The 27,178-nt window shown below is 38.0% G+C and overlaps 1 protein-coding gene and 1 pseudogene across 4 annotated transcripts in view; one reads left to right on the top strand and one right to left on the bottom strand.

The window, feature by feature from the left end:
• TSPAN12 (tetraspanin 12) overlaps positions 1-8,889 on the bottom strand; it is a 63,234-nt gene extending 54,345 nt beyond the window's left edge. Inside the window, exons 1-3 of one of the 4 annotated variants that reach the window (XM_016125252.2) lie at positions 8,817-8,889; positions 8,401-8,572; positions 7,322-7,457 (exon numbers count right to left, since the gene is read on the bottom strand). In XM_016125252.2, coding sequence (XP_015980738.1) covers positions 7,322-7,387 — 66 coding nt within the window. In that variant the 5' untranslated portion in view covers positions 7,388-7,457; positions 8,401-8,572; positions 8,817-8,889. Of the gene's footprint in view, positions 1-7,321; positions 7,458-7,658; positions 7,772-7,839; positions 7,873-8,400; positions 8,723-8,816 lie in introns of those variants that run through there. The other 3 variants (XM_016125254.2, XM_016125251.2, XM_036230988.1) reach the window with 3 other exon arrangements.
• Positions 8,890-24,122: 15,233 nt separating this feature from the next.
• Positions 24,123-24,240, top strand: LOC118611082 (annotated as a pseudogene).
• The last annotated feature ends 2,938 nt before the right edge of the window (positions 24,241-27,178 follow it).

Here is a 27,178-nt window from a genome sequence, read left to right as displayed (position 1 = left end):
ACTCTTCAGTTAGCTTTATAAGACAAAGATGAAGTTCTTCTACTTATAAAGTTCTACTAGCTGACCCTGATGGCTCCTCCCCAACTCTACTTCCCCCACCTCTCTCCTAGAGAAAAAAGTTTAAACTCTAGCAGGGAACACAGACCCTCTGAAGTCACCCTTTAACCTATCTCTTCAACTTGTTTCCTGCCAGCTCCTTCCCACACATATTCTGAACTTGGATGACAAAAAACCCGCTTGCACTTCTCCATTGTGTACCATGCTTATCTCCTAAAGCCTCTATGACTTTGCCCATGCAGTCCCTTCTGCCTGGAATGCTGTCCTGCCCTAGCCTTTCTGTCCTCATGGGTAGAAAAACCTCATGCTGAAAGACCAGCTCGGATATCAGCTGGAGTGTAAAGATGTTCTCCGAATTCCCTTTTTACCCTAGTCAGTGCTCTTGTACAAATTTCATAGAGCAGTTGTCTCTAGTTTCCTATTTTACTCACTCATCTCCCTTCTCTAGAGCAGGGGTCCCCAACCCCAAGGCTGCAGACTGGTACTGGTCTGTGGCCTGTTAGGAGCCAGGCCACACAGCAGGAGTGAGCATTGGGCTAGCGAGAGCGAAGCTTCATCTGTGTTTGCAGCCACTCCTCAGCACCAGCATCACAGCCTCACCTCCACCTCGGGCATTAGATTCTCATAGGAGCAGTGGTCTCTAGTGCCAAAAACGTTGGGGACCACTGCTGTAGAGAACACAGACCACTGCTTACGGCCCCATCGCATAGCAGAGTACCAAGCCCAGTAATGAGATCTAATATATGGTCAATAAATGAATGAGAAAATAATTAAAGGGAGATGATTCCAACTTGCAAGATAAGCTATTAGAGATCTTTAGCAAAACTAGGAGATACATTAAGAACGAAGCTTTCTACATCACTGGAAGTTTTCCAGTAGAGAGGTGCCTGATGAATTACAAGATCAGAGATTTATATATCACATTTAAATGTTCTCAAAAGTCCTTTAAACCACAAACTTTGCATCCTACTTGGCCCTACTGTTTTTTCACAGTAGTTATCCAAGCATCGGAGCTGTATACCGAGCATTAGTCAAAATAAATAATATCAACTCAAAGTCTTATCTTATAGTAAACAAACAACTCTAAGAATGAACTGTTTTTTATTATGACATTATTTCCAGCTACATTAAATGTCTGAAAACAGTTCCATTCTCAGAGAAGGATTTTATATACTACGGTTGGGAAAATAATAACGGTAACAACAAATTAAGTGCAACTTATAGCAAAAAACTAAGTTAAAATGAGACTAGTTCACCTCAATAACTAGTCCTGTTGTTATTAAATCTAAAAGCACTAAGTATGCAAGTAATTCAGGACTCCTTACTAATAATGGTATCTTCTACTAAGTTTCCATATTAATTTAATTCAACTGTCACTCATGATAATTAAATTATTAGGAATAATGTGGTTACCATATGTGACTCGCTTTATAACTTCTTACATTTTCTCCCACATTGCAAAATATTATTTGTAGTTCAAGGAAATATTTAGAAAATAATACAATATCACTTTAGAGAAATAGATTTAATATCTGCTTAGCCAGATATTTGCCACATTCATCTGTGTAAAACATTTAGAAAATGCTAGCTCTCAAGAAATATTTATAAATATGAAATCTGCTGTGTTGGAGATACATTCTGGTTTGGCTTGCATATAATTATGTAAAAATAAGTATTGAATCAAGTTGTTTTCTAAATCAGAATTTTATGTGTATGCACATTCCCTAAATTTGTTATGAAGTGTGTAACTACAGTTTCCACCAAATGGGAAGGTCATAGTCAAAAAACAGATTTCACCTGTCTGCCACACATAACACATAGTTTCTTTCACACAAGGTGACAGGGACACCAATAATTTCTGTTCAGGGCTGACAGATATCTAACACTACCTACCTGAACTTTTCCTTTTATGTTACGTCTATTAGAAAAGAGCAAACGTGGAAGAGAAACCAGGGCTTATGGTCCTGTCTCTAGAGAATTTGGAGAAGCCGTTCAGACTTTCCAAACCTCTGTTCATCTTAAAAATGGAAAAATTGGACTAGATGGTTTTAAAATTCCCATTTTTCTTAAAAATAAAAGGATTTAATTGTTATTTATTGAAAGGTAAAGATCAATCAATTCTTGATGATTCGGAGGCTGGCAGCCCAATGTCAGTCCTTCCCAGTAGCATGTCCGTTTCATGTCCCCACGCCCGCTCCCCTCTGCCTCTGGTCAGTTGATGCCTCACCAGTTTCCCTTCTACCAGGAGATGAGCAGCAAGAAAGAGAACAAACAGCTAACACCAATTGAGGATGCTGTGGAAAAACAGGCAATGTAAATGATGGCTGAAATGAGTTCTGGGGATTACTTGTGGGTATTATTTAAACATCAAATCTATTAATTAGAGCTGAATAAGTCAATAGTACCCTGGAGCTGTTCTGACTAATAGTTTTTATAGATCATCATGCTGCCTGTAGATAGGGAGTCCACACGTCCTGCTCTGACCAGGTTTTAAGCCTCTGTTGTCATGGCATAAATACCAGTAGCAACATCCCCATTCACTTCACTCTTAAAATTGTCTTGTTTCCATGACAAATAACCCTACAGAGATGGCAGGTAAGAGAAGAGTAAAATGTCTCCTGCACTGCAGTTTCTGCGCAGTCCAAGGGCAGTGAACGTCCCCAAAGGCCCCGCTCATGACTGTTCTCAGTGGGGACAGACGAGTGAGGGGCTACTGTCCCAGTCTGCAGCGGGGTGTGCGCCAAAGAACCCGCTGTGCTCTTCTCTTCGAAAGGCGTCCCTTAAGAAGCATGTGGTTTACCTACCCATCTTTGCTCAGCTGAGCCACGCTGTAAAAAAAAAGGCATATCAGCTTTGTCCCTGACGCTTAAGTTCATTTTTAAAAAGCGCTAACATTTGTTGGAGGGCTCTCCATTATTCCTTAGGAAGAGTTAAAGAAAACTGGAATGCCTTTCATAGTACAAAGTTGGAGGTACAAATTTAAAAAGTAGCACTTAATGTGACTCTACGAATGCAGTGTCCACTTGCCAAGAACACCTGTAGGGTCTGCATAGGTCAAACACATGAGGTTTACTGCAGACGGCCAGCCAAAAAGCAACAGAACACCAAGCCTTCTGCTGTTTCGTCTACCTCGCCTATATCCCAAAAGCGTAAACTGGATTTCTTGACTACTTACTAGTCTTTCTTTATAAGTTTCTCTTCATATTTCATCAGGGTAGTTCCTCTCTACTGCTACTATTTTTAGTAATTGTAAATAAAAAAAAAAAAACAATGACTCTTATCTGCTGGTAAGAAATGAGAACTTAAAACTACAAATATGATATTATAGTTTCAGAAAACAATAAACATATTTGATGAATGCTAAATGTTCACCAATTTCAGGAATTTCCAAAGAGAACCATAGCTATCCATATATTTCTAATAGGAGAAAACTACCATCTAAGAACAACAAATACTCATAAAGCCACAGAAGTTGTCATTAAAATGGAGGAAAACTTTCATTTATTTAGATAATACGCCATCTAAACAGTAAAAGCATGATAAATTTAAAATAAACATAGCCACGTTCTTTGCTCCTTTGTGGCTAGAATGTGAATCATAGTCTCAAAAAAGTTCTAAAGGCAGCTCACTCATGGGCACCACATCCCATGTGCCCCTATGCATTACAAACCCACCACACTCACGACAAACCCAGGAGGTTCGGTATCTGTCTGCCGAGCCCAGTACACCTCTACTGGGATTGTGCTTCTTTATAACGTGGAAGAGCCACTCAACGGATAGCAAATCAAGGTGACTAGATGTATAGCAATGAAGGGGATGCAGTGCATTCGTGATCTGAAATGGGCTGTAGATTGTTTCCTCTTAGACATACCTATACCTCACACTTAAAATACTATAATAATAATAATAATAGTAACAACAACAACAACAACAATCACTCCATTTGATTTCCAACTTCCAGAACAGCAAAACAAAGTTGTATAGGTCCCCCAGTGTTTTCCTAATTAAGATTTATTTTCCTTTTCCCTAAAATCCTTGTTGAGTAGAGAAGGGGAAAGGGTACCAAGATAGTAGACAGGAAAAAGTCTATTTAAAATCCAAGCAAGGAGTAAAAGGCTACAGCTCTTGATCTCACAGGTAATGAGGGCTGACTACTCAATCATGCAAAAACAGAGGTAAGAGCGATCGTCCTCTCCATATTTAGCACGTGAAGTCCAGTTTAAGAAGTGGGATTCATATGCCACACTGGTTTATTCTGCTTCTAATTCCAATGAGAACGAAAACTAAGGACGAATGCCTTTTCCTTGAAGTCTGACACTCACACCAACAGCATTACAGAGGTACTTTTCAAAAATTCAGACTTTTAGGCCCAACCCCAGCCATACTGAATCAGAATCTGCATTTAACAAGATGCCCAGGTGACATGTCTGTACATGGGGGTTTGAGAAGTGCTGCTCTAGAGGACTTGGAGTGAGTGAGCAGTGAACAGCTAATCCCTTCCTATGGAGGATGTTTACCTAGCTGCAAATAAATTCTTCACTGAGTCCAGAAGTACAACTCCTCCTGTACTTGGAGAAAAAAAATAAAAAATAAAAAGGACTTTGCAAGTGACTGAACTTCTCTGAGTAACTTCTATTTACCTAAAAAAAAAAAAAAAGAAAAAAGAAAAAAAAAAACTATTTTCCAGGGCTGTTACGAGAATTGCATGAGAGAGTAAGGACGTGTAAGAATGGCCAGGCACATGACAGGCACAGGCAGAAAACTACTTCTGATTCAGCAGCATAGAAAAATTTTCAAAAATTAAGAAGTATCATAACACCAATAAAATGGCAATAAATATTTATGTACATATAACAGAGTGTAATGGTACTCTTATTTCTGGGGACTGGATTCCCAAGACAAGATTGCTGGGTCAAAGGCATGTAATAGTGGTAAAAGTAGTAGCGATATTAATCACAACGATAATAATTCCTACTATAAGAATACGTGCGCCTCAATAATCTACCTCCTGGTAATCTACTTAGTGGAGATAATTATTGAATATCACTATTGTATTACTAGTAGTAACAACAGTAAACACTATTACTACATAGATCACATTTGCTAAGTGCCACTGTTCAAGCACTTTATATATATTAACTGTAATCCTCACAACTCTAAAAAATCTAGAAACTATCATTCCTATTTTACAGATTAGGAAACTGAGGCACTAAACATGCCTGGCAAACAGAAGAGCTACTATATAATGTTAGATATTTTACTATCATTATTATATATCTTCTGATAGCAATTCCACTCCTGCAATTATAACCCAAATGAGAAAAACAATTTAATAAAAAAATCATGAATATACATCCAAATGTACATGAATGGATAAGTATATGTAAATATATCATTGTATGAAATATATGTAAATATATTTTATTTCATACAATGATATATATATAAATATATCATTGTATGAAATAAAACACACACACACACACACACACAGAAGGGCAGATACTAGGCAGTATCACATGGATTATTTTGTTGGAGGGAAGGGGGCTAGAGAAAGAGAGAAGCAATCTCAATAATCAGAACACACACAGAAAGAGAGAAAGCTGAAGTACAGGATAATGATAAAGAAAAAACATTTTTCATTCTTTGGGGACACAAGGGGTCCTGGAGGAGCTTAAAGAGTAGGTGTTTTTAAGCAAATTTCATTACTCAGAAGAGCAATGTTTTTGTTAAATAACTTGGGTTTTCCTTCCTCTACACAATGCAGATTAAGAAAATTTCCAAAGCATTATTTTTTGCTGAACAAAAGCAACAAGTCCTAGTAATTCCAAGGTTGAAAACTCAGTAATTGTCCATGTAAAGGCACTAAGATCACAAAAGAGTCACTATCTGATTATTTGACCTTGTCAAGTCACTAAACTACACTTAGTTTTCTCATCCACAGAGTAAGGATGTTCGACCAGGTCATCTTTAAATCTCCTTTTAGTTATAAAAATGTGATGATTCTATAATTAATAAACATAAAGTAGGAAACTGAAGAACTAACAAATAGAAGTGATAATTATTACACATTTTAAAGAAACAAAGTTAAAAATCTTAATACCTTATAGCTAAGCAGGTAATTTAATGATTCACTTAAAAATGTACATTTTTAGAATTAAAAACTACAATAAGATCGATTAGTAATTTTACATTTTCAAGTGGTGAATTTAACTACTCGATACTTTAATTTTCACGTTGAGAAGAAAATGTTGCCAGTTTAGATATATTTCAGATTACTCACTGAAGGCTTAATTTGTCACCTTAAAATGGAGCCATCCATAAGGAGTTCAACCAAAATGTCATCCTCTAAAGAGGACATGTAATAGTCTTGTTTAAAAAGGCTGGTCAATGCCAGGCAGCTAGCCAAATAAATAAATTACACATTAAAATTTCTAACAGAAAAGTCTGAATATAAGTTACTAATAGAATACAAAATTGGCAAAAAAAAAAAAAACCACACACACAAAAAACATTATCTGCTTAATCATGAAAGCTTCCTGAAGCAACAAAGTTTTAATTTTTATATTTCCTCATAAGTTTTAGAAATAATAATGTGATTATTAATAACACTTAATGAAAATGTATGTCTGGATGCAAAGCATAAAAAGTCACTAACTCATAGGGCATAAAGATTTCCATGAGCTTGTTAAATTTAATGTATTTTATTTCCTTAAATGGTTATGGGATTTTCCAAGAGCATACAAAAAATTCCTTAAAACTTTGCCAACTTAGAAATAGTTATATGAAAACCACCTTTTCTAGAAAAATCTATCCAGGCTTTTGATAGGATATCTTATGAATTCCCACAAAAACAGCAAGACTGCTTGCCACAACCAGGTTCTATAAGCTAGTATGACAGAGGGAAACAATTTATGGCTTGCACAGTTATCTGAAATTCCTGAAAACAAGCAGCTCCCTAAGTAGTATGCCATAATTTTCTTATCTACAAGCACAAGCACGTGCATTTATTTATATCCCTAGATTAACTTCAAGTCTAATTTTACTGCTACTAGTATCCAGGGGTGGATTTCTTTTTCCAAATGGAACTTGAGCTAGATCAAAGGCATTTTAAGGTCAAAACTTACTTCTCTGAAAAACAGAGGGTGTGATCCCATGTAATTAATTAGTACTTAGCCAGGCTCTTTGGCGCATTACGTAGTGGCTGTAGGAAACCCCATCCAGCGGTCCCCACCTGTTGGTGCAGTGGAACTGTTTGACTTACCCAAAAAAGCAGATTGAGGGCGTACAGCAGGCAGCGAAGGCACTTCACGGAATCTTCTCTGGCCATTGTGAGCCCCGGAAGGGAGCAGCTCCATCTTTTCACCACATCCTACCTCCAAGGGCAAAGCAGCAGCGATCTGCAGGGGGCGGGGCAGAACAGGGGACTCTCACCTCCGCCTCCGCACCCCCAGCCCATCCCTCCTCTGCCAGTCCTCAGCCGAGTGCAGAGTCTGGTCCGAAACCTAGTTCATTCTAGATACCGCTCCACCGAAAATCATTTGTTAAAGTTATAATAGTAACCTAATTCCCCAGAGTGCCAAATCGGTTTCAAATAACACCTGCTGAGAGGAGAAAAAGACTCGGGATGAATGAAGGCGCACAGTAATCTCCAGTTCTCAAGGGGCACGCGGAGGTGTCCTCTGCATTCTGATGAGACGCTCTTTAAAACTTCCTTCGATCCACGCCCCTCCTCGGGACAGCTCTGCTCGGAAATGTCCCAAAGGTTAGAAAGCAAACTACCCCCTGGAGACGTCACAGGCGCCGCCGGCGAGTCTAAGGGTGAGAACGTCCCTCTCATTAGGATAGTTTCTGGGCCACCCAGCACCACACCCCCCATTCCATCCCGCAGCTCGAGTGTGAACGCAGGGCATTGGGGGGGATGAGGGGGGGCAGCGCTGAGCTGGGATTCCGCCCGGCGACTAGGGTTTCTTTGGAAAAACGTGAGAAATGATGTTTCGGCCCCGGAATGATGGATTAGCCTGGGGCCGGGGGCGGGGAGGAGCGCAGGGGAATTAGGGCCGGTGCAGCTGTGCAGACGCCGGGTTAGTCATTCACGTCCCCTCCCCCGGCCCCCGCCGCTGCCGCGACCCCGTGCTCCCGGCGGCTGGAGGAGCACAAAGCCCAGCGTGGTCACCCGCCGCACCAGCGCGTCGGCGCGCCCCCGGCAGGGCGCGCGGGGAAGCGCCGGCGGCCGCAGCTGCGAAAGCAGCCTCTAAGTAGTTTAGCACACAGCACCCAGGGCAGCCGCCGGCGGGCTGCGGGACAGCGGGCAGGAAAGACAGGAGACGCGCGGCCACTCACCGTCGGCGCAAGGCTTCGCGCCCCACTCCCGCCGGGGGACAGTCAGGGACGCACGGCTGCGGTTCATGGGCGCAGGGACGTTCCTCCCGCGGAGCCGAAGGGCTGCATTGGCTCAAGCAGGAGACGCTTCCTCCTGTTCCTCTCCCCCCGCCGCCGCCGCCGTCGCCGCCTCCTGGGAAAAAGGAGGAAAAAAAAAGAGTCCTGGGCAGCAGTTGCTGGAAAGTCTCCGCTAAGCCACCTCCCAGCGCTGCTGTCCCTCCCAAGTCCTCGCCAAGTCCGGACGAGGCAGGGGCGGCAGCCAGGGCCAGCTGCACAAACTCTCAGCGCATGCTCGGGCCGCCGGCTGCCCGGGTTGGATCTTAGTGGGTGTTTCTTGTCCCCTCACCCGACGTGAGCCCCTGAAGGGGACTCTTTACCTCTACAAGACAAGGTCCAGAAATAGATAAAGTCTGGGGAAATCCGAGCCGTAAACCCTTTAAAATGGTGGTGTCGGAGGTGGGGAGGCTGGGTTATAACCATAGGGAAACAGGCTTTTATTATATAAAAATATTTGTGTTTGAGAAGGGGGGCGAAGGGGTGGCCCAACCCAATTCCTGCAATGAGAAACCAGTTTTCACAACCTTTCTGGAACCTCCTCCTGTGATTTGTCACTAACTTGATGCCCTATGAACCTTCTTAATGCTTTGCTGCCCTCCCTGATTAAAAAACAAAACAAAACAAAACAGTTCTTTCCCACTTCCATAGAGCACTAATAGCATTTACCTAAACACCAGAGTAAACGTTCCATGTCCGATGACATCCAGAATAGGAGGAAAGAATATTTTTAACTTTCACAAGTAATTCAAAGTTTGCGAAATTTTCTCCCAACAAGATTGTTTTAAGTGGGCGATTTATCTTGAATTGTGTACTTAGTAATGGGAATTTGATTTTTTTTTTCAACTAGGAATTCAGGAAGTATTAAAGTAATGAGACTATTCTTCCAAAAATACCTTCCTTTTGGGAAATAAGTTTTACACTTAAAAATCACTCCATCATGTTCTCCATATAAAATATTTATATTTTATGCCCCATAGTGGTCCATATTTCTATGATTATTTTTGTGCATACTGTGTGGCAAATAAATCTTCATAACAAATCTGAATTCCCTGAAATACAAGCAACATCTTTGAGAAAACCTAATAATGGGAGTCCTCTTTAAATTTCTTTTAAGAGAAAAAGAAAACTGGAGTCATTGCCTGTCCACGGTCAGTTGCTGCATGACCAGAATGACAATTAGATACGCACTCGTTTCGGTAGAAGTAAAATCAAGACTGAAAAGGAACCTGACTGTTTTGGGTTAGAATTAGGATAGTTATCGGTAAACAAGTCACTAAGCTAACTGTAAGGCAGCAAGCTCAAAAAAGCACAAAGATAGCCATTCACACAAGACCCCAAGAAAAATGTCCAGTCATCTATCAGATAACTCTAACTCTGGCAACAAAGTATCTCTAGAATCCTGGAGAAGAGTAAAGAAACCCACTTTTACCCGCTATCAGTCTCTGCTCAAGTTAAGGTGTATACCAGTTCTCAGCAGAGAAATGCTGAAACAACCCACCATCTGAATACTGCTGGCACCACACATTCCTCTGGCAGACAGAAACGCCCCCACATTGAGGGAGCCTATGATAGCCATTAAAACTGACAAGAAAGATTGCAAATAATTCCTGTATCACTGAACAGAGATCCTCTTCTATTTATATAAAGCAGTTACGTGTCCTTCCACAATTCATAAACTTTTACAGGCCCTAGAATAATACTATTTTAGAGGAAGGTGCTTTAGAATTATATAGGCTCCACCACTCAATATTACATCACTAGTTAAATTCCATTCCAAGCTAAAATCCAGAATCATGCAATCTAACTAACTTCAATGAGTCTTAAAATTGCCATCTATTAGAATCACTTAGGAAGTTTTGAAAAAATCCTAATGCTTAAGCCATAATCGACACCAATTAAATCAGAATTTCTGCAGCTGTGGCCAAGGCATCCAGATTTTTCAAAGTTCCCAAGTTAATTCTAATCTACAGCTAAATTTGAAGACCCCTGCAACTAACGCATTACAGATGCCTGAAAACTAGCAGAGGGGTCTTTTCAGGTTTATCTGGATCAACTTCCTCACCTGTGAGTTGATAAATTAAATTTAATATCCCCATTGTATAAGTTAAGAAGAAAACAGAGCTGTAGTTACTGCTTTAATATCCCTAATGAACGGTCATCAGAGTCTGTGACTCAACATTTCAGAATAGGCCTCGCCACATTTGAGACATTGCAAATTGGGGCAGGTTTGATCATTTAAACCTGACTGTACTCTTTAACTTCTACCCCTCAACTCTAGTTCTGCCTTTTGGGGTCCACAGCATGAGCAATCCTCCCATCAACATCCCTTCAACTCCCTCTCCAATCCTTCTCTTCTCCTGGATTACAGAAGTAAGGTAAGACTTGCCATCACAGCTGTCATTTTGTGAGATCTATATTTTAATCTGTGAGAATAACTTTTCTTGTGTGTGCACAAAAGGAAGATAGAAAATCCCCAAAATGACAAGACAATGTGAATGTAGAATAACACATTAGGAAAATTGTATGGACTGTTCATTGCTCACAAGGCAGAAAACCAACTCAATAGCTATTTTTGTTTCACTGAGTACTTTCTGAGCATGTGGCACCTATTGAAGATACTAAGAATAAGATGGGTACCTATCCTCCAAGAAAAGGTAAAACTATTCTTTTCAGTTTAGATGATAACAGCTGCTATTTGTGAATAATATCATGTGTCAGTCCCAGAGTTGGGAGTAAAACTCAGCTGTGTGGTAAGGAAATATAAATTCCTCATTCCATAGGCAACTCATTCATCCGTATGTGATTCCACTCTTTCTGCTCAAGTTGCAAAGGGAAGAGCCCCATAGATATTTTGTAGGATGAACGGTTTCTATTGCTTCTTCATATAAAACCCTTACAGTACACTTAAGACACTTCTTCACAATCAATACTGAAAAGAGACATATGTTTTGAACAAGTAATATGTGCCCAACATACTAGATGCTTCTCCTAATGTATCTTATTAATTCTTCACAACTACACAGTGAGATATTGAAACAGTTGATTTCACCAGGGACATACTGGTACTAAGCAAAGAAACTGAGATTCTAAGGTCCGGCTCCACTGTTAACCTGAATTATAATCATATTTCACATCTGGGTGAGAATTCATTGATGAAACTCAAGAAGAAAAATATTCTAATTATTTTTATTAGTTCTTAAGCATATGAGGCTGAATTTCAAATGTATATACTCAAGCTGTGACTGGTAAATCTAGTTTCACCTTTTATTTCTTAAAGAGTAGACTAAATTGGACCTGAGAAGAACCTTTTATCTCAGAATTTTGTTCAAATTGCGGATGTAAAAAGGAATGGATGCTACCATCCTCTCTCCTGCTCACTGCTAAACAATCCAGCTCTCAGCCAACTACTTCTGTAACACTACTCAGCAAATGCCTTTAGTTACTAAGAGAATCTCTAAGGCAAAAACCTACTGGCAACAGTCAAGGAGCCTAAGAAAACTCAGACCACCTCATTTCCATCCTATGCCATGAGCTTCCATCCTGCACTACATTTATATTTGTATGCCATACTACTGATTGCCTAAATCAGCACCCTCATAGAAAAATCCTAGAAGAATTTCTTGTTACAGTTTATCCAAACCCAGCCTCTGTACAAAACTCAGAGATTTGGACTCATCTCATCAACTGACATTGATACAAATAATCCTGTCTTATTCAATAAATATTTATTGAACTGTACTATAAACTCAGAACTACACTAAGAGACACAAAAAGTTCTAACATAGTTTTGACTCAAAGAATTTATAACTTCATTAGCATACTACCTCTCCAGAAAGCAAAACTTACAGACTTTAAGAACAATTTCTCTTCCTAGGAAGAGAACTTACAGTTCTTTGAAACAAACCATAAAGAAAAAGAAGGAATACAGGCTTTATTTACAAATAGCTGTCAAACCCTACTTTCCTTAGAAAGATCTCCTGGGAATCATTCCATCATACCACTTCCTGTCATGCCCACAATACAACTAGGAGAAAGATAAACAGTAACTGTGAATATTAATCATTTGTCTTTGCTCTTCTTTCAATTCACTTGCTATGTTTTAAAACTCAGTTTATTCCAACAGCTCATTAATATAATGTTTATTTATTTATACCAGATAAAATGTTTAGTTTAAAATTTTATTCTCAGTTTTCTTCATCCCATCACATACAAACCAACCATTTTACGTAACAAAAACAATTGTGAATTTGTGACTATAATTCAGCCTTTACAAAAATTCCGTCATTGAAGCTTAGACTTTTTTCTATGTTATTATTCGTGTGTATGTGTATTAGCTATAACCATGTATGGCAAACTAGAGATACGGTTAATTTTCATTTCATAATTCATGGTCTGAATGTATAAATGATTGACAGATGAATAAGAAAAAAAGCTAGTGTTTCTCCTTTCTTTTCATGACGATGCAACATTGTTTTCATTGCAAATTACCATTATGTTTACTATCTTTGTATTGTCAATATTAGAAAGCAGTATTAAATGATTATTGTTCACAGAAATAAAGGAAGAGCTATCATGTCACGGACTTCCATGTATAACTCATAGAGTTAGTTTAAAAAAATTAACAAGCGTTTCTGTTATTTGAATATATTTTTTAGCTTTATCAATAATATTACTCAGTGCGAATGACTAGAAAAAAAGATTGGGGATATAACATGTCTGGTTTAGAAAACTTATTCATATTTTCCAAAATATGGAATTTAAATTCCATAATTTAAATTATGGAATTAAATTATATGTTTTCTGATGGGTCACACAGAGCAATCTTTCTAAGTCTGCTGATATGGAGATGAGTTAGTCTTCACTTCATAAAAGGTGGCCTAAAATATGGCAGCAGCCAGCTTGGGCTGCAAGGCTGACCATATGTACCATATGTTAACTTAATTAACTAGATCCCAGCAGCCTCTTCTTAGATCAGACATAAAAACTGAGAATATAACAATCCAAAATTTATGTTACTTCAGTTTTGTTTTTTTTTTTACTATCCCCTACTTGCACTGTACTAAGGATATTATAAATCATTTCCTTTCTTCCGTCCCTTCCACAACCTTCACTCTGTTCAGGCCCGTGTTGCAAGTTTTCCATGAACTTATATCACATGTGCTATACATCCAGAGTTTCCCAAAAGTGCCTCATTCAGTTATGAGAGCAGACGGGGATGGCCAGAACTTAAAAACTAGACCAATCAATTAGGGTGTGACTGGAATTGACTGAAGACCCATCAAAAGGCGATGTAAATTCAGGCAGTCGAGCGGAACCAAGTATGAGGGGAATGTGTTGGCAAGTATGAGGTGGAAATCTCAGCAGGAAGACAGATGGCAGCATCAGCGAGGCCCAGCAAATTGTAACAGGCAGGTGCCCTGGCAGACAGACAGGATTCAACGGTACAGGAATCGGTCAGATAAAACACATGAAAAGCAAGAAAAGACCCCCTCCACGTCAAGGTGATTCAACCACTCTCTCCAAGGCTTAGTTGGTGAGGCTGGTCTAGGAAAATGAAGGCAGGTCCCTAGAAAAGCAAGATTTCAGAATAAGAAGCACAGTCCCAGATAAATTTCTCTAATCCCTAGTTATAAGATCATAATGCTAAAATTAGAAAAATTTGCATTTTCCAGATTAAGGAAGATTTAAAATGCTGGGCCGAGGAGTTTGAACTTTATTCAGAAGCAATGGTCCCCACTGATGGGTTTTGACATGAGCAGAAGAATAGCATAAGAAACAGCAACAGCAGTTTGGAGAGTAAGACCTGTATTTGAATGCCTGCTTGCTTGCTAGTAATGTGATAAGGAGCGAATGACCTCACCTCCTCACCTCTGTAAGCCTCAGTTTCCTTATAGGCATACCTACCTCCTCAAGTGGTCATGAGTAGTATATAGTATGTGAGTGGCCTAAATTTAGCTGGGGTCACACAATCCTTTGAGGTTTAAATAGAATAGACTGAGCTTCTTTTCCCAAAAGCGGTGGATAAACTTGTTTTCCCCCTTGTCATCCCTCTGGGGATTCTTGGGATGGAGAAAGGACAGAAACACTTCTTCTAGAGTTTGGAATCAGTTTATGGATCATCTTGTCATCTCATGCATGCTATTCTTTTCTCTGAAGGATGACAGCCTTCAGAAAAATATTCCTTCCCTCTCAAAGTATCAAGCCAACGTTTGTAGCTGCCTTCGGCTAAAGTCTCAGAGCATCTGGAGGGATTTCCATAGCAGCACCACATAAAATATTATAAATCAATATTATAAATCCTCTGGCTACTCTAGCACTGCTTATTTCTTCCTGGTTGTCTTTCCCTGAAGTTTCCATATTGACTGCCCCTCCCCCACCCCCCTTCTCTGTTCTTCTCTCTCACTGCTTACAAGCCATTCCCAAATTTCTGGTAACTTCTCAGGCAGAGGACATAGCTATCTCTTTTTTTTGTTTGTTTTATGGTCTTCTCTCAAACTATGCCCTAGAGGTCTCAGCTTTCACACAATTCTCTCCCTAAGAGAAATTCTGGTGCAAGGCAATTGAGAAGAGATTCATGGATCTAATGAAGATACAGTCTAGACTATCGATGGCTAGTTTTCAGAAGAGAAACTGGAATTAAGACAGCTGGGAAGAGTCATTGTGGGATCTGAACAAATATCAAACACTGACCTCAGAAACTATTTATTTTGTTTTGAAGCCACATTTTGATTGGATTAATTTATAGAGGACTTGTTGAAAATGCCCAGGGGAATTGTTGAAAATAATACAAGAATCAGCAGGCAATTAATTATTGGAGTTCACCAGCTGGCTGTGGTCAGGGAAAGAGTAGAAAAGAGCCCTCCCAGGACCTGACCCTGTCACCAAGGGTGCTGGTGGCACACCCAAAGCTGTGCCTCCTTGAGGAACAATGTCAGAACACCATGGGGGAAATACACTTCACGAAATAATCCATCCAATCACTAAACAAGCAAGTAACAAAAAACAAGTCCCGAAGAAGGAGGGGATGACCGGTACCTAAACTTGCTACAATGTATTATCTAAAGCAGGAGTCCCCAACCCCCAGGCCATAGACAATACCAATCCATGGCCTGTCAGGAACCGGGCCACACATAATAGTGATAATATACAAAATTTGTTGTGGGCCTATATCATATATAAATGTAATATAATTGTAATATATTTTCCAATAATACCTCAAAGGAGTACATGAGGGCAAGGCTGTAATGGGCTAAAGAAATGATTATAGGTGATAAAGTAATAATTATATGAGAGAGAGAGAGAGAGAGAGAGAGAGAGAGAGAGAGAGAGAGAGAGAGAGAGAGAGAGAAGGAAGGAAGGAAGGAAGGAAGGAAGGAAGGAAGGAAGGAAGGAAGGAAGGAAGGAAGGAAAGAAAGAAAGTAAGGGAAGGAGGCAGAGAGGAAGGGAGGGAAGGAAGAAATATGGGAGAAGACCACAAGGAAGGGAAAGAAAATGCTACATGCCTGTCTCATCAAAGATGATACCAGTCCAGACGCTGAATCCCCAATGCCCTCTTATACATGCTCAACCCCACTCTGGTGCTGAAACAATCTTGATGCTGCAGTGCAGATGGTGTAACAGGAAGGACCAGCTTACTGGCTGCCAAGGCTTCTGAGAATCCCTTTGCTCCCACTTGCATCTCATCTCTATCGGCCCCACTCTATTTGTCTGGCTAATCATGGTGTCCTGCCCCCTGCTTTTCTTACCTGACATTTTAATTTAAAATTCTGTTTAGAATCAAAAATCCTTCCCCATGCCCCATCTTCTGACAATGTCCTAATACTATTCTTAGTTTTTCCCTCCAGAAGCTGGATCTTGCTCCTTTGTATTTTATTTGCTTTCTTACTTTTCTGGGACCTGTTAGGACTCCACACTTAAACCACCACAAGGTGCAATCTGCTTAATTCAGAATTTTCTTCTTGTTGTGGACCGTCACCCAGCCCCCAACACACACACACACACACACACACACACACACACACACACACACAGAGAGAGAGAATGAGAGAGAGAGAGAGCGTGCATTGGACCTCTTTGGATACGAAAACTTGCAAGAAGCAAGTCTGGGTCTGCCTTTACCCTTCAGACATGTACCTGAAGCCCTAGAGCTGGGACACAGTTCCTAACCCTTTTCTGTATTGACCTGTAGAAATTTGTATGGTTTTAATGTCTTTTTTTGTTTGTTTGTTTGTTTGTTTGTTTGTTTTGCCTAACATACTTAAATTTTAACAGCAAATACATTAAAAGTTCTCAGGGTTGATCTCACAGCTTACGGAAGCAAGCAGGTTATTAGCTTCTCCACTGAGCAAGTTTGTAACATAACATCCTGTCTCCTCAGTGTCAGGCTGGATTTTTCTGGCTCGTTATTTTTGCTGATCATAGTGTGCTTGCAACAAGCTTCACAGTTTTCTCCTTCTCTATTACCTGCTCTCTTTTCTGTCCAAAGCGAAGGAACAGATTATCTAATCCACTCTGGTTGGAAAATCAGGAGAACCAAAATGATAGAACAGAATGCAAAGTCAGAGAACATACACTCTGAGAGTCTAGAAAAATCCATGAGCATTAGTGTAAAGAGTTTGCGATGTCTATTTTTGAATAAGGACTTAACGTAAGGAGTGTGTATATATGTGTGTGCATGTGTTTAAGTGTGTGCTCACTTGTACATATGTATGGTTTTTCACTCATGTAGGTTCAGGGTTGTTAAGGTTCTAAGATCAGTGGCTTCTGGTCTTGAAAGAATTAGTGAACTAAACTTTTGGGGAACAAAAGACTCTGAATAAATATTTGAAGGAAATTTTACTTTTAGCAGATCATAATATTTCCAAGTCTTATTTTGTACCTGAGCTCCTTCAAGCCCACATAGTCAGTTCATGACCAGTGAACTGAGAAACAGAGACTGAGATTCTAATTGAGATTTTTTCTCAGCCAGAAAACCTAAAATTGTTTAATGGCTCTTCATCTGAAGGGATAGGAAAGAGATTATTATCTCTAGCATTTTATTAACTTCTTTAATTTTAATATTATAATTTTAACTTTGAGCAATTTGATCATATTTAAAATTCTGTTCTTTCTAGTTCTGACAAAAATTGCTACCCATAGTAATATTTTTAGAGGCAAAATATTCATGACCTAACATCTTTTTCTTTGAACACTAAGTACTGTTATTGGGAAGATCCTTCATTTCTATTGATGGCAATAGCTCAGTGTTTGTTATCATTATGACAAGTCACATCTCAGTTGTTAAGGTTCACAGTTAGGTTTACAATACTAGTTTACATATTAACTTTGGTTTAAAAAAAAATCTCTTCTTTCTAAGAGAGCTTTAGATATGGTCCCGTGTTATGTAAATCAAATACTCATGTCTTTGCTTGGTGTATCTAAGCATCAGAGATGTCAAATTTGCTTTCTTTCTTATTCTTCTTTTGTCTTTCAATTCTGAAGATGGTCATGATTAAAACATACGATTGTATTATGCATCCAAATTCATACTTAGTCCTGTAATATTTTGTATATTGGACATTCATAGTAGGCATAATTGACTCTATAAAACCATGCTAATTGGTAGCTACTAATTTCCTCTGTTAGCTCAGATTCAAGACCATAAATCATAATATACTTAACTTATTATTCTCTCTCACTTACAGGATAAAAAAATAACAATATTATATAATTTTATATCTTGACAGTCTTCACAAAAAATAATTAGTACATCAGTAATCAAAGCTCAGTACAAGTTCATCTGAGATTTCCAATTGAATAGAAAGAATTAGAGAAAGGTATGATTTTCAAAAGACATGTTTTCTGCTAAAACTAACAGTAGTGTCTAATGTTTTAGAAATTTTTCAATGCAAATAATAAAGCTGAATCAGACTAGAAATGTCAAGCTCATTTAAAATAACAGCCTCATTTTTAAGTCACTTTGCAGTATGCATCCTCTACATAAATACTGAAAAAGAAACACTTAATACACCCTGATGAATTCAACAATTATAACAAAAGAAATCGTTAATGCATCAGAACGGAAGAGTATGGTCTGTTAGCATCTAATTAGGCTTTTGCTGTAATTATCTTCCATTTGAGAAATTTTCTTAATATAAAAAGTGAAACAAATTATGAGTGTTCACTTAGTTTAATTAGTTAGCAGCGCTAAGGCACATTTAGTTTAATCTGTACCCTTTTTACATACTTTGTTTTAATGATCTTAACTATGGAAAAGCTTTTTACCACTTTACACCTTTTACAATACCCATATTTTAAAATCTTTCTCATAACACCCTTGTCCCCTCTTCCCACAAAATTCTCCCAAACAAATTTCCAGCATTGGTTATATGTGCTGGAGCATTAAAAGAGGTGAGAATTTACCCCAAAGACTTGAAACCCCATATCTGAAAAGACATTTGCACACCGATGTTCATAGCAACATTATTCACAGTGGCCAGGACATGGAAGCAACCGAAGTCTCCAATGATAGATGATTGGATAAAGAGGCTGTAGCACATATATACAATGGCCAATGGCATATTACTCAGTCATATAAGGAGAGATGAAATACTGCCATTTTCAACAACATGAATGGACCTTGAGATAATCATGCTAAGTAAAATAAGCCAGAGAGAAAAAGTTGAAAATCACATGATATCACTTACATGTGGAATATAAACTTAAAAGCAACAAATCAACAGGACAAACAGAGACTCATAGACATGGACTATAGACTAGTGGTTACCATAGCAGAGGGGGTGGGGGGAAGGTAGACAGGGTAAAGGGGGTCAAATATATGGTGCCCAAAAATATCTAACTATAGGAGGTGAACACACAGTGTAAATATATATATATATATATATATATATATATATGCCTTATTATTAAAGTGTACAGCTGAAACTTATTGGATTTCATTAACCAATGTCACCATAAAAAAATAAATAATTAAAAAATTTTTTGAAGGAGGTGGGAAAAGATTAAAGAGGTCGTGGGACTGGAGTTAGAGCAGGAAGGGAATGAGGGAAGGAAGAAAGCAGGTAAGGGCAGGGGACTAAGGGATGGGGAGGGAGAGGGGAGAAGAGATGCGGAGAGGGGAAGGGAGGAGAGTGGAGGGGAGGGGAGGGAAGAAATTGAAATAAAGAAGGAAAAATCAGAAAAGGAAAAATTAATGAAATGGCTGAAAAACAGAGAAGCAAGAACATAGAGATTATCCTCACATTATTCATTGGTAATTAAGCCTGATTTTTAAAAATTGTTTATCTATCTATCGATATATCTACCTACCTACCTACTTATCTACCTATTTATCTATGTAACTAACAACAGATGTTTTTAAATCACCCTTATTTCTCTGAGGAAAAAAAAAAAAAAGTGCCCATAAAGAGAAGACTAAATTCTGTGAATAATTCTTGAAAACAGAAAATTCTCCAAGTTCCCTCAGAAATTTTTTTTTTCCATTTTTTCATAACCAAGAAAATTCTGAGGGACTCAATTGGACAGTCATTCTTGTTTTTGAGGATAACAAGTTCTTACTGCCCCCTGGAAAATGTGGCCTTTAATCAGCAGAGGGCTCTGAGGAGGATAAGAACGAATTCCACCTCAGCGCTAGAAAGCGGCTTCATGAGGACGCCCTATTGGATGGGGGGGGGGGGACATTTACTGCACTTAGGATGGTCAGGACATTTAGAGGTCTGGCGGAATTTAGTTGTATCCAAGTCAGTTCTTCTAGAGTTTTCATCATCAGAAGAAAAAATCCAGTCTTTCCTATTAGTAATTTTCTGTAATTTACGATCAGTTCAGTTTATTTGCTTTTCTGCTTACCTTTTAAAAACCATGCTTGAGAAGTCTGGGTTAAGTGGTTTCTTCCCAAATCTTTACGTATAATAGTCCTGAGATATTTCAAATGCATGCATGCACTAAAATATTGTTTCAATACAGGAATGAAATTGTGATAATTTTTTAAAATCAGGCTTAAATCATTATTGATTTGGATACATATAAGCCATTTGATAACTCAATTTCGATTTCAGATCTGAGGCAAAAGAAAGTTTCAAAATAAATAGTTCTAAAGTCTTTTTGGCATCAAAATTAATGTTCGTTAAAACATATACTTTATGAATGATCAAGGAATCATGTTCAGATTCATGAAACTAAAACAAAATATATGTTGCACACTATTGATTCAAGTTTTCAAGAGGGAGGGAACTGTCATTTGGGAATTGTCATCTAATTTCATCAGAGTTTATATTTATCTGGCAAGCAGTGATACAGCTATACTGGTCATTAAAATATTAAACGCTTCTGAACTTCTTGATAAATAGCTGCTGCTTTGAGCCCTTGGCTCCTCAGCCACCCTGTCCGCTCTCCCCAAATGTTCGCACTATCTAGAAAATAAAGCATTGAAGTTGGGGTAGCATGTGCCCACTAGGGTCTATTTCAATGCTTTGGAACAACCACCGTTATTTGGTGTCTGGACCATAATAGTATTAAATATTTACATATAAACTCTGAATAGAATATGTGCTACCAGTTTTCACCAACGTGAGAGAATACGTTTACAAGGGGAAGGGGTGATATAATAGCCATAGTTTTTTGTTTGCTTGTTTTTAAACTGCAAGTTTTTATACCCTTCTTTCCTTTGACAAAGTTTAGCCTCTTTCACCCAGTCTCTGGATATCATTTGAACTTTGCTCCATAGACCCAGGTGCCAATAGACTGACTCAGCTTTCATTGCCACCGCTGACCTCCAGTTCAAGACTCTTGTTGCTCCTGGTGATGTAGGCAAATCACAGTATGACTGCATTGCCTCCTTCCTTCCCATGGTCATTCTCACTCCTCCCTAGGTTGAGGAGGAAGGATGTGTATGCGAGGGTGGGGGATGAGCTAGTCCTGGTCCAGCCAATATAACAACAGTTCTTTTAATAGGTTCACGATCAGAGTGGTTTGAGATCCTAGTATTTTTCTATACAACTTTTTCATTTGAGTTCTTGATTAGCTTCCCAGGACAAACTTCCTTTGGAGCAAGATTGAAGGTACCACAACCAACAGAACTCAACTCTCTTTACAAGTAATTATAGAGTAATTACGTTCTCAGCTCTAAAATTGAAATGCCTTTCTTTACTCTCTCCTTTTCAAGTTGAATTCATGGGACTAGGACCACTGTTGAGAGAAATTCCTCTCTGTTACCAAAGCCCTGTTTCAATTTCAGCCTGTCTAGAAATCACATCTCTTCCAGCAGGTAAATAAAGCCTTTGGGGCACTATCTAGGTGTGAGATGATATCAGGAGACAAAAAGCTGTTTTATCACCAGTGAACACGATGATCTTAACCCAGACTTAACCCGGCTGGGCTACACAATGCGGAAGGTCCATTCCCAATCTTTCTTACGACATTTAACATCTTCTTTTTTGTTATTATCCTTAATTGTTCCATCCTAGTCAAAAACATATCCAAAATAATTGTGTGAGTTTCTTTTTACATGAAGAAGTACAGAGGTGCTGAATTAAATAACACTATTTCTTCTTTCTGCATGTCATGAGAAAAATATATATATATTGCTGATTTAAACTCTCCTCATTTCCAATTCATTGTTTTGTTTTCTCCCTCTTCTCTGAGTTAAAAGGATATAGAATGATAAGCTATAGAACATTGGTGTGTCACATGAAACTTTCCCTTTTCCACTCAGCACTAATGAAAATATTTGCCTTCTACTTGACTAACAGGTCTTTTCTTTAAAACTTGCTGAACTTGTTTTTTAACTTAGTAACATTAGTGCAGACCATAACAGGGATGCTTTAGACTTTCGTCTCTTTCATTCCTTAGGGAAAAAAAAAAGTACCCAAGCTTACAGACTAAAAAAGGAGAATGGAAAAAGCTTCTTAGTTCATGAAGTAATCATTTTAAAACTCTCATTAGCTTATTATATTATTGCTTTCCATTAAATACCAACCAAAAAAATCTCTTATTATCAGACATATTATGAGTAAATCATTAATATGATTTTATATTATTTAATAACAATGTGGAAAGTACAGATAGAAACGATCATTCATCATTAACAGGTGTGTAGTGCTGTAGAATTTTAACACTAACGTTTGCTCATTAGGCTAACTCACACTGAACAGAGGGAGTATGCGAGTCTTTTATAACATAAAAAGTCTCAATTCTACCTGTAAATACCCTTCTGTAAATCTGCCTATGCAATTAAAAAAAAAATAAGACATAAAAGTATATACAGTCATCATAAGAATATTTTAAACTATTATATCTACTCAACAAAATTATTCCACTGTTGCTAAATAAATAGTCATCAAATTACTACCCAGAAGAGTCAGCAGCTGCTTCTATTTAAGGCTTTTATATATGTCTGTCCCCTCCCTACTTCACCAGTTAAACCAGGAAAAAGGGCAGTGGGATTAATTTCAAGAGCTCTTTCTCCCTACAGGGCACTGGGAAATGATGGAATGAGGAGCAGCTGCATTTCCTGAGCCATTCTGTCTCTTCTAGTTATTTTTCTTCCTTTTCTTTCACTACAACAATCTCTCCCTTCTCTTCTACAATCTCAATTAGTTCTCGGGCTTTAAATTACATTTATATCTTGATTCCTATAAGTACATCTCTAGCCCAGACTCCCTCCCTGTACTGGGAACTCCAAATTCTAGTATCCAGCCTACGGGTTATCTCTAGCTTCATGTATGCAAAATAGAACTCTCAGGGATGGAATACCAACCACACCATTTCTCAATTAGTAAGTGGAATCACCATTCGCTCATTTTTCATCCAGAAATCTAGGTGTTATTCTTGAGTCATTCTCTTCTCTTACGTCTACACTGCATTCGGTCTAATGGAAAGTTCTACAACTTCTACTCTATCCCATTCTCTGTCTCCATCATCACCAGCCTAAGTCAAAAAATTACAGTGTCCCAGTTGGACTCATATTTTTATGAACAAATTTTTATTACTTTCATAATTTTTATAATAATTGGTTTTATTAATTTTGTAGATTGTTACAGGGGTTAATCAGAAGGATTTTTGCAACTGAAATCAGAAATTATGCTCTTCTGAGACTGCTTTCTCTCTGTTTTTCTGACCAAATCTATCATCAAAAGACCTTTTGGTTAATTCCTAAGCCATCCTGAATAATATTTATACTGAAACTGCATTTTTATCTACACTTGAAATTAATCATAAGGAATAGTGCAGCATTTATACAAAAATGGCACATACATCTCAGAGGAATTTGATTTTCCTCATAATTGTGAGTAGTTCTTAGAGTTCCATCTATAGTCTTTACTTGCTCCCAAATTGCAATACCGTGCATCCAGCTTCTAGTGACAATTCACTGGCATTTTCAACACAGTAGGCCTAAAACTCAACTCTTTGACAGCCCCAGGCTGAATTAAGTGCCTCTCATTGATGCTACCACAACCCCTTATGTAACCATTTTTAACATGTAAATTGTGGATCATAATTATTTATTTGTCTCCATTAGACTGTAACCTCTTTAAAGATAGTCTCTAATGTTCATCTCCTCAGTGTCTAAAAATGTTCTATAAGCATTTTGTAAACATATTTTTCAAATTAAAAAAAAAAAAATACTCTAAGTCTACGGCCATGCCATCCTAAAAAGCCTGATCCCGTCTGATCTTGGAAGCTAAGCAGGGTCAGGCCTGGTTAGTACTTGGATGGGAGATCAAGTAGGAAGACCAGGTGCTGTAGGCATAAACAAATTTTAAAAATAAAGGATTGTAAGCTGACAAGGTCCTTGCATTCTGAGAGGTCAAGCAAGGGTTGCCTCACCTAAAAAATTTTTTTGAATCGCTCTAAAATAATACAACAATAAGTTTCACCCAATCAATCTGCTTGATGATAAAAAATGTAACTAACTCTTGAAGGCAATTTAAAGTTAGTCAATCATTATATATTTTAATGCCTAAAGGATCTGTCTCCTCTAGGACAGATTGGAAAGAGTTCAATGGAACAGTTTGACTTTTGGCAAATCAAACAGAAGATATCAACAAAGTATTTGTTGATAGTCATGTATTTGATTTCCATGTTCTTTACCTCATGGAATTTGTCATCGGTTTACTTTTGTTGTTCATTAGATCCAATCTTGCTATTCTATTTAAAAGACGTCTCTAGATGTACAAAGACTTCATTGAAAAGTAGTGAAATTCAGTAAGGCTGTCAATGGAGGAGATCTTTTCCTTTGTATACAACTCTCTTAAAAATCCTCACTCCTTTTGCATCCAAATATTATTAGCATTTTTTCTCTCCCACTCTCTCTCCTGTACACCACCACCCTATTTGATTCTTTTAATATTTTTTAGAGTTGGAGCCGGATATAAAATGCTACTGTCAGAATTTCATCAACAACAGTGTGTAGAAGACAACCTTTTTTTCATAATTTCCACAAGTATTTTGAAGTTTGATATTTTACCTCAATTAATCATGGGAGCAGGGGAAACATCCGCTGGCTACATGAGCAAAACTAACACATGGGCATGTAGCTGGTGAATGAAGGAGACCTTTAGGAATTAAGTAGGCAGCCCAAATTGTTGGGCTTAGAGATTTCTCTCACTCTAATGGGGTATAGGATCTGTGATCTCTGGGAGATTGTGCGAGGCCAGAGCTTCGACCCCATGAAGTCTGAAGAGTTCTTGCAGGGTATCATTTACACTATGCAGATCAGCGTCTAACATTGCGCAAGGGTCTTTGGAACCTCCATTTGGCAGCCAGCCATGATTCACTGCAGCAGCATATTGTCAAGGCAGCTGCTCCTTTAACCACACACATACACATATACTTAACCTACTGAAGAAATTAACCCTTTCTCACCTACCAGCACATACACAGCCTTAAGACTGTGCTACCCATAAGACACACTACCCTTAAGAATCACATCTGATTCATTGAAGGTCAGTTGTATGCCAGCTCTCTTTACATAATATCTCTAAGCTTCACAGCAACCCTATAGGATAAATATTCTGATCTCCAACTTACAGATAAGAAAATTAAAAGGTTGAATGTCTTGCTCAAGGACTCAGACTTGCGTAAGCCTGAACTGTAGTTCTAACCAAGATCTTTCTGGGTCCCACACCCTCTTTCCATGATAAATAGTGATCTATTTGTGCATCACTATTTATGCTAGGTCCTACAGAAGAAGCAAAAGCTCTTTTGAAAAGCAAACTCACGAAGTCATTAAGAATTCAGGTAAATTCTATTATCAAAGTTACAAGCCTTGATTATGTCTTCATTATAACCGGAGATGATTTGCTTGAGAACCATGAAAACCTGTAATTACTTAAAGTAGGTGCCTTAATCTCAGTGATATGTTATATTTTAAATATTCAACATTTTAAGAAATATTTTAATAAGCACAAAAAAGTTGTAGAAGTATCAAAAAAGGAAAGAAAGTTCTAATAATGGGGTCAGAATGCAGTAGATTAAAAGTCAGTTTTCCGTCTCCCGAAGGGCCATCATCCTAGGTTGGTATTCTCTGGGGAACTTATCATGGCCTAATCTAGACAGTGGCCACAACTTTTTGATATTAGAAGCTTGATTTGTGCCTGATACTAAGAGTGATTCCTGTTAAATGATAGTTTCGTTTTCTCCAAACTGGTTTTAAATGGGGGAAAAATCAATAGATCGTTAGTTTTTAAAATATTCAATTTATTAATTATAAGTAGAAAGGGATTACTTCTTCTTTATAGTTTTCAGTTCTTTTTATGCCATGTATAAAACTAGCAAATTTTCAGTCATTTTAAAAGTGGTCTTCAATTACTGTCGGGAACCAGTTATAAACCTTGTTAATTAAACTTTTTTTAACATTTTAAATTTCATTAATACATTTAATATACTCAATTATTTTGTATGCATATGTAAATTTTCTAATAAATCTCAAGTATTTAAGCAATAATAAAATTAATAAATGAAATAAAAACAGTTTTGTTTTCTTAAATCTTAGGATATTATATATAAAATTATATTCAATCTAGACACACAATTCTAAATCAGTTCTTAATTAGACATTTCAAAATGGTGTTACAAGGTTGACCTATTATTTTAATAGGTTGACCACTCTTATGTATTACAGATATTTAATATAGCAAGATGCACACGTTAATTAATGTCGAAATGTTATTACATTTTGGTTCTCCTAAACATTTCTACAATTAATTCTAATCTTCCCAGTTATCAAAAAATTCTCTTCCACAAAGGAAACTACCATCTCACAAAATTGTAAAGGTTACATCTCCATATAATTTTTGGAGCTGCCTTCTCAGCTTCTCAGTGACCTGCAGCTAGTCCTGGGATGAGGCTGTGACAGGGATGGAACATCCTGACCCTTGTGGGTAATAGCAGACTATATGAAGGACTTCAAAAGTGAAAGGAAAAACTTCACATGGCTCCTATCCATTAGAAGAGAATCGCGTCAGTATCTAATATTTAAGTTAGGTTAGAATCTGTAACTCCCACCCAGGCGGCCATAAATATTTAATTGGATTGTGCTTTCCTTAGTTTTGTTTTCCTTAGTTCTTAAGACAAGTAAATGTATTTACATATAAGTGTAAAGACATTTGAATAGAAGGCAGTATTGTATTTTCTCGCATTAACCAAACCACCCAACTGTTCCCAGTTTTAAAATAGTGTATTGAAT

This window comes from Rousettus aegyptiacus, unplaced genomic scaffold (assembly GCF_014176215.1).
Source record: "Rousettus aegyptiacus isolate mRouAeg1 unplaced genomic scaffold, mRouAeg1.p scaffold_m13_p_13, whole genome shotgun sequence".
Taxonomy (NCBI): domain Eukaryota; kingdom Metazoa; phylum Chordata; class Mammalia; order Chiroptera; family Pteropodidae; genus Rousettus; species Rousettus aegyptiacus.
Note: the sequence above shows the minus strand (reverse complement) of the source record. Positions and strands in the feature narration are given on the sequence as shown.